This window comes from Mycteria americana, chromosome 9 (genome assembly GCF_035582795.1).
Source record: "Mycteria americana isolate JAX WOST 10 ecotype Jacksonville Zoo and Gardens chromosome 9, USCA_MyAme_1.0, whole genome shotgun sequence".
NCBI lineage: Eukaryota > Metazoa > Chordata > Aves > Ciconiiformes > Ciconiidae > Mycteria > Mycteria americana.
Window position 1 is genome coordinate 34,388,621 of NC_134373.1, and position 12,556 is coordinate 34,401,176.

The 12,556-nt window shown below is 39.3% G+C and overlaps 1 protein-coding gene across 1 annotated transcript; it reads right to left on the minus strand.

The window, feature by feature from the left end:
• Nucleotides 1-230: 230 nt before the first annotated feature.
• DDX18 (DEAD-box helicase 18) lies at nt 231-11,631 on the minus strand. The gene is made up of 14 exons (XM_075511604.1): nt 11,418-11,631; nt 11,017-11,217; nt 9,886-10,029; nt 9,213-9,348; nt 8,630-8,730; nt 8,314-8,513; nt 8,111-8,225; nt 6,450-6,589; nt 5,405-5,566; nt 4,262-4,414; nt 3,421-3,534; nt 2,626-2,682; nt 1,085-1,262; nt 231-468 (listed from the first exon to the last, which is right to left on the minus strand). The coding sequence occupies exons 1-14, from the start codon at nt 11,533-11,535 to the stop codon at nt 326-328; spliced, it is 1,962 nt and encodes a 653-aa protein (XP_075367719.1). The 5' UTR covers nt 11,536-11,631; the 3' UTR covers nt 231-325.
• Between the last annotated feature and the right edge of the window lie 925 nt (nt 11,632-12,556).

Sequence of the window (12,556 nt, forward strand, 5' to 3'; positions counted from 1 at the left end):
GTAAAGCAAATTCTTCTATAAAACCTAAAAGTATTTTTTCTTTCTTTAATAAAAACCTGTTGTATTGACTTAAGATAATTATATTCAACAATCTTCTTCCTTACAACAAGCATGGCAAAATTAGCTGGCCATATTCTCCCTTCCTATCTTTAGTCTCCTTTCCAAAGAGTCTTCCTGAACTGAAAGATAAAAGATGTTCCCAGAAACAAAACCATAAAGACCCCTAAAAATGTGAATAGAGCAGTTTAAATTGGAAGTAACTGTCAGATGGTTTTGATCAAGGTAGTCTATTCCAATGCCACAAGCCATTTTAATGAATGTAGGATTAACGAGAAAACTGCCGACTGTCTGATTTCTTGCTAATATGTTTGAAGATTTTAGCTTTGTGGACGTTCTTCGATTTCTGGTAACCAAATCCGCCACCTCCACCTCTTTTCTGTAGTCTTCTGCCATGGTTGCTGTTCACATCTGGAATTTTATTGGTTAAAGAACTTAAAAAGGAATAATTTGAAATGTTGCATTTAGGTATCGTAAGAGTTATTAATGTGAGAAAAAAATAACAGCATTAGACAAAATGTTGAGTTGCATAACTACAAACGAAACTAGAAATTTGTGCCTGTGGTTCTAAATAGTGCTTTTATCCCTCCAGTTGTCTAAGTTGGCCAAAATACTACTACTGCTTCAAATTCCATCCACTGGCAGGTTTGACAGTAATCTAGATACAGTCTTCTATTTCATGCTCTATTTCAATATTCCATGATTATTAAACTTAGAGCACATACCTTTCAATGAAAACATTCTGCATGGAGAACAGTACTCTAGAACATGTATGCAATATTCCAGTATCTGCTACCCTGCAGCACATACATGCACTAAACCATAGATGTTTGTAGGCAAATATCAGAACTGCAAAAATTGCAATTTAACATTTTCTTTGATAAGCCATTGTTGGAGCATGATGCATCTATGCGATTAATAGCAAAAAAAAAAATTCAGATTTGAAGTGGTATAGGAATTTCACTAAGTTGCATTTAACATTTATAAAGCAGAAATTCAACTGTGAAACACTGCAGTAAAAGGATACTGAGGTCAACAAACGGAGGAACTTTAAAACCAAATGAAAGGCTGACTTTGGGAAGATCCAAGTTATTGACATTATAGATCTGCTTCAGAGAATGGGAGTCATAAGCTCTAATGTAAGCTTTGTACGCTTCCTGGGCTGACTTGTGAAGGAAGTAGTTCTTCTCAATCAGTTTCTCCAGCTGGTGGGGAAAAAAAGAAAAGCAAAACCAAAAGACATATCCAATTATAGCTGTAACAAGTGTATAAATTATATTCAAGTAAATTATTTAGTGTGTGAGTTGCAGTGACATTCACTATTCACTCCAGCAAAACTGCCCTGTGATGGTAGAGTGCACACACATATATCAGAGTGCTTTTATAAACAGAGGGACAAAAAAGCCTGAAGCTGAACTACAGTACAAAGCTTCAGCAATATGAAAATTTACAGAAATCTGAAATTGGGTTGTCCCAAACAAGTTAATCAAGAAGGAGTATACAACTGCAGCCACACCATGAAACTATGTGTACTGAGAATTAATGGACAACGACAATATACTTTTAAGTCAGTCATCTAAACTGTACCATTCCATGTAATTCTATATGTAGTCTTATCTATTATGGTGCAAATGCATTGTAAAATAAGCAGTATTAATTTAAGACAAAAATGCAGATGCACTAGTGTAGACTGAGCCATTTTATTTGTTGCGGGCTAAGTTCCCAGTACGCTTTAGATCCAAGTGTTTCATTAAATCTTTAACATACATTAATTCAGCATACTAGAAATAAGTTACATCAGACATAATTACTTAATTATTCTGAACTAGGAACCTCGTTCTGTAAGGACTGTCTTCACTACTTCTTGTACTTGCTGTTTCAAATTTAAGTTACTGCAAAGCTTTACAGAGGTCTTATCAAAAGAATGATTCACAGAACCAAACAACAATAGAAATTCACATCTACAGAACTATCTACACTATTCTGTTCAACTTTGTGCTCCATGGCTGTTTTTGTAGCACTGGAGCACAGAACAGGTTTAGCTGATGCTGGGCTTTATTAACACTAGCTAGTTAAAAATACACGTGGAGTATATACTAACATTTCTAAGTGTTGGTAGCAGATCTCTTTCTGCACACCGAAGTCCGAGTAAATCATCTCCTAAGACATATGTTACTCACAATTAATCTGAACATACGTAACTATTCAATAAAAGCTACTGAAACCCTATTTGCTGTGCTAGACAAGAACATTCTGTTCAAAAGTTGAAAGCAGGTTTACATCACTGTGGTTTTGTGATGTAATGTGAAAAAACAATTCTAACAAGCAAATTCGTACCATATAATGATGACAATTTAGTACTAGATATTAAAATTAATCTTTAATTTTATTGCTTTACTGTCATCAAGGGACAATATGGCAGGAGGATTTACTGCACAGTACTCACCTACAGGAACTTTCCCAAACAAGCATACATATTTTTAAACTGCAGTCGTTATAGACTAATATTCTCCATGTAAATTATTATACAGATATTCAGAGTAGCTGTAGTATGAAGTAATTTCATACCTGAGACTGGATGTCTGAAATTTTTGACCAGGAAAATTCAAATTCACTTAGTGGTACCTTAAAAAAAAAAAAAAAAAAGAAACAAAATATCAAAATTATTTATACTGTGTAAACAGTGAATGTGTTTAAGACCCAAGACAAATAGAAAAAGACCTGCTACATAAGAGAAGATTTTTTTTTTCTTTTTTTAATACCACAGCTGTATCTGTAAAGTGCTTTTACATCAATATGCCAGTATTATCACTTCCTTTAAGCTAGGGTAATAAAGACGCTCAGTATGACACTTTTACCACTTAAACTATACCACCTCAGTTACAAGTGTGTAGTGTAAGCAAGCTCATAAGGAGAGCAACCAAGAAACTATGTGCAGTTCTATCATATGAAAATGATTACATTTAGAAGAAGGCTATGCTTCTTTTGGAACTGAACAAAATGCAACCGACTCGTTGAAAAGGCAAAATAAAAACTGCACAAGCAACATCCGGGTTTTAATTTCCTCTGGATGGTCAAGCTCCCAGTATGCTTCCACAGAGAGATCATAAGAAATTGATTTATTTTTTAATAACACAAGTTGCACAGTTGCAAAGCAACTATAAATGCACTCAGTATTTACCTTTGTGCTGCTGACTTTAAAGTCAGATGTTCAGTTAAATATTTTCTAAGCAACAGAATAGTTTTTTGCTTAAAAAATTAAAAATGTTTGATTAATCATTATAGTTTTTGCCTTTAAAAACCTGTTGCACCATAAAAAAAAAACAAAACAAAACAAAACCAAAAACTAGACGTAAAGTTTACCCTGGCTTGCTTTAGGTAACGAAGAAAGCCCAGTTCTTCTGGTCGTAAAATGAGCAGAGCGTGTCCTCTGCCATTTATGCCTCTGGCAGTTCTACCAACACGATGAATATATTCCTTTTGGAAAGAGTAAGAAACAGCAAGTCCAATCAGTCTTTCAAACATATAATAATCAGCTTCACAAAAAAACCCCAAATTTAACATTAATATAGTGTAATGCATCATGCGTTATTTTTTAAGACTTTTTCTTAGCACTGACAGATGAATGAGGGAAACTAAGTGCTGAAGATGCAAAGCATAATTAGGCTGAGACAGAACCCCTGACTAGAAGTATTTTACCTTTTACTGAAGAAAAAAATCTTAGTCTGCTGTAACTGAAAATTAAACTTTGCTTTTGGTATATTTGCTCTGTATATTTATCAAAACTTCTGAGTTTTTTGAGTTTTGCTTGTTTACACTGGACATTTATTCCAATAAGAATACTGACTTTTAAATAAAAATCAAATTTCCACTGGTAAAGCTGTTAGGAGACTCAGGGATGCATATATAAACTCATACTCCTCCTGAGAAGTGTTTTGTTGTTTAGCTGATTAGATTTTAAATTAATTTAACAGCACAATGAATAATGTTTTAAAAAGCAACTCTTAAAAAGGTAATGAAGGTCTCAGCTAGGTGCAGCATTTCCTAGGAGCTGGTGAAGGGAAGTGGAAGAAATCAGTGGCTAGATATGAACATGGCTGAATCCTGACCTCTGTCAAGCAGCAGTTTCAGCTTTTCTCTGCAACTACATTTGTAGCTAGGATTTGATTTGTTGCTGTGAAGCCTCTTTATTTCCTTAACTTACTTTTGGATCATCTGGAGGGTCATACTGGACAATCCAGTCAACTTCAGGAATATCCAATCCTCTGGCAGCTACATCGGTGCACAACAGTATTCCAGATTCTGCATTACAGAACTGGAAAAATGTCGTAGTACGTTTGGTTTGTTTCTGCTTGCCCTAAAAGGAAACAAACACATTAAGGATGAAATATCAACTAATACAAAAAAATAAAACCCCCAAACAAACCAACAAAAAAATCTGCCAGCTTGTAAGCTTAAATCTAATTTCCCATTTCACATATTATATCACTGCTAAAATATAAAATAATTTGGGGGATCTTTCCATGTTATGGACTTTTACAGACCAAGCAGGACTATTTCACAGTGAAGAAACAATGCTACCACAGTGAACTGCACAGGGCTACATGAAATGGTATCTCTCAGAGGTTACACTGTAACTTCCAAAGCATTAAAAATTTGGTTGCATACACATTCCTTTCAGGAGGGCTGCATAAATGCCTGAAGTTCAGAAAAAGGACATTTGCAAGTCTAGCAATATGTTAGATACAGGTATATTTTTAAATTTATTTTTTTAAACCTGTAGTGTAACAGTTCTATTGAAGTATAGCAAAAAAAAAAATCCCCAAAAGAAAAAAATAAAAAAGGACATTTGTGGTCAGTTATAACTATTTCATAAACTTTCAGTCAATTCCTTCTCCTGAACTATGCATTTTGTGGTTTTGATAAAAATCTTAAGAATTAGCATAGTAAAACCAAACATCACCCCGTCCTTAGAAAAAACACCCAACGCTCCAGGAATCAGAGTATTTGGATTCCTCTGACGATAGCTTTGCTCCACAAATTTGAGTTTTAGTGCTTATGAAAGGCAAGCCCTTGGAAGAAAACAGAAAGCTTTCTAACAGAGAGCATAAATTAGTATCAGTGTTCAACCCTGGTTTGGAAAACAGCAAGATTAACAATGTTGAAGTGTTGTTATTACATAGTCTTTCCTTATCTTTTTCCTCTACAGACTAATCAAGATCATCACCAGTTTTGTGAGCAGGGTACCTGTTTATTAGACACTGGCCTGAAATAAACAAGGCAAATGTAAGGTCAGTAACAACTTACAGGACTATCAGATTAATTAATCAATAAATAAAATACTTACATGAATGGCCAAAACAGGCAGATCAATATAGTTCAGTAATTCATAGTGGTACTTCACTGACATACACGAAGAAAAAAATACCATTAGTTTCTTCTTCCGGTTCTTCTTGAGAAATGTGAAGAGCAAAAGGAATCTTTTTTCAGATGGACACACTACATATCCCTGGAAAATTTTTAAATATTGTTAAGTAATGTAGTATGGAACAAACGTTTGTTTCAGCAGTACAATTAAATCAGGGAAGTGTTATGTTGTGAAACATAACGGCCAAATAGTTAATTTTTCCAGCTATACTGGGCCAAACTATTTGATTTATTGTCTGTCCCTCACCTTGGTATATGAAACTCCTAAAGATGATCAACTTGGCAAGAAACTTACTGTACTAACTTGAAATATGAAGAAGTAATTTTTGGTTAATTCTCCAAACTAATGTCAGTTCAGTGAAAAGCAATTAGTTTATACAATAAAAACTCATTTCAAGAACTTTGAATTACTGACATTAGGCATGAAAAAAAACCACATAAAGTTCTTAACTTTTTTTTATGATTTCAAGAATTTTATTTTACAGAATTCTTGCTACTGGTTTACTCTTTTAAGGTAATACATAGCTACTGGTAATTTTATAAGAACACCCACCACGTCAACTGCACAAACACAGAAACTGCTGTGCAACTCCATTTAGCTATTATCTGAAGCAGCAACAATGAAATATATCTGGAGCATATATATATCTCTAGTCAGTAACGTGCAAAATATAGTTAGAAAGACAACTGGAGCTTAGGTATGTAATATAGATATGACCGGACAAGTGTAAGTAACTATATTACTATTTCATGATGTTTTATGTCATGTGTCCTGCAACCATTGACTAGATGCATGTAACTTACTACAGTTAGCAGACTGAATAAAGCCCTTTAGGCAACTGAAAGTTTTTGCCCATCAGGATAGTAAACACCCCTTAAGACAGTGTTTGCACAACCCAGTTAAAAACACATAGGACTTGGTATGTTCACAGATCGTACCCTTTTTGATAACATTTGTGTTTTACCTGTTCAAGACCATCTACTGTTGCTGTCTCCTTGTTATCATCAACCCCAACATATAGTGGCTCTTTCTTCAGAGAGATCTTTGCCAGATCTTCAACCTTTCTGGTTTGTGTAGCAGAAAAAAGCATTGTCTGTCTGCGCTCTGAAAAAGTATTTTGAAAGACAGCCTCATTTTTTAAAGGAGAATTCAGATAGCAAGTTCATAAAAATCTTTTTTCAATTAAATTCTAATTCAAACATACTGCTACTGACAAAGACAGGTGTAGTTGTATTATGGATCATACAGGATGTTTACTTATGCTGCCCCTACCCCCAAAATCCTAACAGCTATCAAAACACAATATTCTCTCTCTCTGGGAAAATGTTAATCATCATCTGCACTCCAATTTAGACACAAAACAATGATTTAAGTAGAGACCAACCTTGTAATTCTAACTATAAATTGATTTCATTCCCATGAATATTAAAATGTTTTTGTTTAAAAAAAAAAAGTATCATGCTAGAGATTGTGCAAGACAAAACTTACCAAAACTACAGTGCATTGTTACTGTTTGTCTTGCAAAATCAGTCTAGAACATACACTTTTGTGCATGCTATTTAGTCATGTGGCAGTACGTCTGTACTGAGCCTCAGTGACTTCAATGGTCTTAGAGCAGGTGTAGGATGTCTCCTGCCTGCCTATCACCTCTCAGCTCAAAAATACATCCTCATCTTGTAACACTTCCTTGTTACATGAGTGTGGAAAATGCAGACTTAGCCTGTTCTACTTCACAACTGCAAGGACAGTAGCAATTGTTCTTGCCAAACAACTGGTGCCACCGTTTTTTTTTTTTTTTTTCCTATTTTGAAGTGTCTGGTTTAAAATACAATTTCCTTCCTAACGGGACAAAACCAAATTAAACTCGTGCAAAGTAAAAATTTCTTTTATCTATCATTTTCCACTTCACGAAGAACATGTCATTTTCTCACTCCTCCTTCCCTTTCCATTTTTAGCACTGTTCATTAACATTCTTCACAGGATGTTATTTATTAGATTTATATATCTGCATTTTAAACATGCAGATCTGAATTTTATTATTTAAGATGTGGAACCTCAAAATATTTATCACTGATTTTTTATATAATATTTCCATGGGGTTTTTTTTCTGCATTTTGAAAGTTAAAGGGAGTGCCTTGTTGACTCTGAGAATGTGTTTAATATGTCAATTACAAGGAATAACTAAATGAAAAATGAGGAAAAGAAAACTTTAAGGTAAATACTTAAACTTCCTTAAGATACTGTTCTTGGAGGTATGAAGAAAACGCGAACTGCAAGTCAGAAGAGCTCTTCCCTTATATTTAAGCCTTATTAGGAAATAATGAATTGTAGGAAATAAACAGGCAGAGGAAGATGAATGAGAGAACATAGATGTTAAACTAAAAGGATCTTATACAACAAGAATTATATCCCTGAAGTGCATATGAAAACTCTGTCCTTCAGATAAATGATGTTAAATAAAGTAATATATACTAGCTATCAGAAAGGACAGAGTAAGACAATCACTCTGAAGTGCATTTACAGAACTATAAAAATTAATGACTTCTCTCTGAATAATTGAGTCATAAAGAAGACATAATGTTAGTCAAGTGATTTCCAGGAAAGATAGATTTTTTTTTTTCTTACTTGGTAGAAGTTTTATGATCTGTTTCATTTCTTCTTCAAATCCAACCTCCAAGATACGATCCGCCTCATCAATTACCAAACACTGCAAGTTCTTATACATGAAACCCGGAGTGTTCTAGAAGATTAACAAATTCAGAGTCAGGCAAGGACGGGAGTTTTATTATGTCTTAATAACGCAGATTAGACATCAATATTTTATCTACCTGCATATGATCCAGCAGTCTTCCTGGTGTTGCTACAATGATGTTGATTCCATTTCCAAGTTTCTGTGCTTCTGCTGATCTGTTACTGCCCCCCATTATCAGACCATAGGTGTGAACATGATGATTCATAAGTTCTTTAAGAACTCCATAGGTTTGCATAGCAAGCTCTCGAGTAGGAGAAAGAATAATAACACCCGTTCCTAAAAAATACATCAATCAGACAAGAATAAATTACAGCTTGTCCAATCCCCCTCCTAGCCACGTCCCTAAATGGCTGCGCCACAGTAAAATTCAGCTGTGAGATGAAGAGCCTTACCATTTCTAGGCATGAATTTTAGCTTGTAGATGAGCTCTACTGCAGGAATAAGAAACGCAAGGGTTTTGCCACTGCCCGTTTTTGCAGCTGCTAAAATATCCCTGTATGCAGCAAAGTTAGAAAAAGTATTTAGTTGATCGTACAGAGAAAAGAACAGTCGTATTTTGAACAATGTTGACAATGTAAAAACATAGCATGGCTTAAAGGAAACCAGTAGAGTTGGTATCAAGAGCTCGGTGGTAGATGTGGTCCACAGTAATTGGTCACTATGTCTTTAGTGATGGCGTGAGAGTGTCTTTGAGACACAGTGACAAGACTAGTGAAAACAGACTTCCCTGCTTTAAAAGCCAAATGCAAAGCAGTTTCCATGAGCTTACCCTAAGTATTTGTTCACATGCAACCCAGATATACTTTGTTAATTTGTATTAATATCTATAAACAAAATATATAAAATGTGAGAACATATTTAAAAAAAAAAAAAACAGTTTAGCTGCAGAAAGTCACATTTCATGTATTTAGATTGCTAGCAAAACGTACACAACATTTGGGGTCAATATAGTGATTAAAAAGTCGTATCTCTTACCTGCCTTCCAGAAGCGGCTTAATACTTTTATGCTGAATTTCAGTCATGTGCGTAAACCCCATGTCATTTATGCCTTTCAATGTATTCTCACTGACAACACCAGCCAGGGAAGCAAAAGAATTGTCTTCAAAAGCACCTGAAGTGAGGGACGGAAATAAAAAATATTCAAAGTTATTTCTTCAATTCCATCTGTCCTCTGAGATTACCCAGTTAAAAGTGACCTAGATGAAAAAAAACAAAGCAAAGGACTTTTTCTTATTCCTTTCTACCATGAAATCTGAAGACATTGACAAAACACTCTGTATTAATGTGTTCCTAAGAATACTACACTGAGCTGTTAAAAATGAACATGAATGCACTGCTTCTCCTGCCAAATTTACTAGTCATACCCCTCCATCTTGCTCTTCATTGACTTCTTCCTCTACAGTTAAACATGTGTGTATTTATGTTTTAAAACAGATTTTCACTAGTAATTTTAAGACTAACAGGAGTGTGCATACAATGCAAATCTCAAAGAACAGTAACCGAGTAATAGCTGTACAGTTGCCAGTGTCATATCACCTGTATTCAAACACCTGACTAATAAAGCTAATTTGAAAACTGCAACTTGCTCTGGAAGAAAGCGTTAGACCATGGCTTTTTGCACATGTATGAGAAAGAGGACACGAGGTACCTGTTACACCTAGTGGTAAACTGGGCACTTCATCCTCTTCCCCCTCCTCCTCTTCCACTTCTTTCTCTCCAGAATCTTGCTTATCTTCATCTTCTACCTCCACAGATTCATCTTCTTCAGTTTTTGCTTTTTTAGTTTCTGTATCTAGAGCGTTATTTTACAGAAGACAAGTCAGTTAGAGATACGAAGGACACATTCATCATTAAAAGTTGTTCCAGAGTGATTTTCTTTAGTCTGCAAACCACTCGCAAATGTAATGCTTTTTTCGGGGGGGTGGGGCAGGAGAAGGGGAGGCGAGGTTTCTATGGAAATTTCTGAGGCAGAGGGCACAAAATTCAGAAGTTCCTTGCACACAATCCACTTTGCACAGTAAAATAGTGAAGTTTAACATATACTATACAAAATTTTCTGTGGAAACGAGGAATAAGTTACAAAATTCTTTCCTGTCTGTAATGCAGACATGAAGTTTCCAACACGGTTTGTGCTCAGGCCATATGAAATGTAATGTCTGTTCTTTTTAAAGTACCTTAATCTTCAGAGAACTGCATGAAAACACCTCTTTATTTGCATAACCATGAGAAGCATCACAAAGATCAAACATATAAAAGTTTCAAATATATATATACATGCATATATATATGTACAAAAATCTAGCAATATTTGCAGGATGCAATTTTTGGGGCTAGTTTCCCAGTATACTTTAGTTTCACAATATACAGATGTTGCCAAAGGCTCGATGTGTTGCTAAAAAGACGTACTGGCTGGACATGCAAGCACAGAAAGCATCCATCTGTCAAAGCTCTGCTTTGAAAGACAGTATATATATTTGCATAATAAACAAGCAAAACATCCAAACTTAACGTTACAAAGCGGAATCCTATGCAGCAATTAAACTGGTTGTTAGTGGTTCAGTACATATTAGAGTTCAAATGTTACAGCTGGAATAAGAAAACAGGTAATAGTGAAGACCTCCAGGGCCTTAAAACGCACACGAGACCAACACATGGTACCTGTCGCAGTCCAGCCGACAAACCCTCTGTGACCGGGCGGAAAACGACAGCAGGCGCTTTTTAGGGTTTCCAAGAACAACTCGGCCTTGGGAGACACACTGTATTTGTTAGGATAACGTACCATCTTCCACGTTAGCCGCCGCTTTCCTCTTTTTCTTCTTCCTCTTCTTGTCCCCGCCGCGGGGGCCGGCAGCCTCCTCAGCCTCCGCGCCCTCCGAGGCCGCCCCGGCCGCCGCCGCTTCTACCTCAGGGGCCGCCGCCGCCGCCTCCTCCACCTCCTCCTCCGGGGGGCCCTGCGACGCCGCCTCGCCTGGCGGAGGCACTGCACGGCGCGGAGACACGATTCGGAGAGAGAGGGGAAAAAAAGCAAAGTCAGCGACGGCTCCGCAAGCGCTCAGCCGAGGAGAGGCTCAGCCGAGGAGAGGCTCAGCCGAGGAGAGGCTCAGCCGAGGAGAGGCTCAGCCGAGGAGAGGCTCCGCAGAGCGGCCCGCCCGGCCCCGGCCCGGCCCGGCCCCGCCGTACCTGCCCCCTCAGCCGCCCGCAGCTTCAGGTTGCGCTGCCGCAGCTTCAGGTTGCGCTTGTGGATCTTCCTGCGGAGCAGCCGCATGGGCAAGTTGCCCGCGGCCACCGACACCGACATCTCCGCCGCCTCCCTCCGCTCACCCGGCCACACGTGGGGACGGCGGCGCCGCGCATCCGGGCCCCGCCGGAACCCCCCCGGCCGCCCGCGAGGCCTGACGGGCGGCCCGCAGCGGCCTCCGGCGGCCCGGCGGAGACAGCGCCGCGGAGCCGGGCACCACCCGCGCCTCGCCGGGAGGAGGCGTCTGGGGCCCCGCCCCTGGCGGGGACGTCCCCGGGCACGGCTGGGAGACCGGGCCGTGTGTCCTGCCGCGGGCCGTCGTCCCCCCTGCCCGTCCCCTGTAGCCCAGCGAGTGAGGGCGGAAAAGGGAGTCGCCATCTCCGCCACAGACACGCCCTGCCCCACGGTACCCGTTTGCCCCGTGGTGTTGCCTCCTTCACTCGTGGCTACAGGTGTTTAACTCCAACGGGAGCAAGAAACGCTCCCGGGCATCCACCTCTGCGGTTCCGAATTTAGCACCTCCGGGAGAGGCGGTTCTGGGGACGCGCTGCGTGTGCGGGCCAGAGGGGCCGGAGGCAGCGCTGTGTGCCCCGCAGTGCTGCCGGGCTGCAGGCGGTAGCTGGCAGCGGGGATCCCCGGCGGCTCTTACCTCCGCTGGCATCCCAGGGGATGCAGCACGCTGCGCTGCAAACTTTCATGCCGACTTCCAGCACTAAACCTGGTGAAACTTTCAGGCTTGCAGAGTCCCCAGCACCGACCCTGGGGATAAAGGACACAGCTGCGCCTTCGGCGAAGTTCTGCATCTTCGGTAGCCACCTGGCCCGCTGTCTGTTCTTCCTGATGGGTGCAAAGAACATGGAAATCCCCTGGATTTTCACCAGCCTGGCAGTGCTAGCGAGTGGGCCAAATCTGGGAGCCTGCCATTTCCAGGGCACGGTTTCTTGGAGCTCTATTAGGTAGCGCTTTCCAGCTGGCCAGCTGGAGCTCCCAGCTGCTCCTCGATTCCAGTGGCAGGCAGTATGACCCTTCCTTCTAGTGTCCTCCTGCTTTTTGTCTCTACATCCTCTTCCAAGGAGGGATT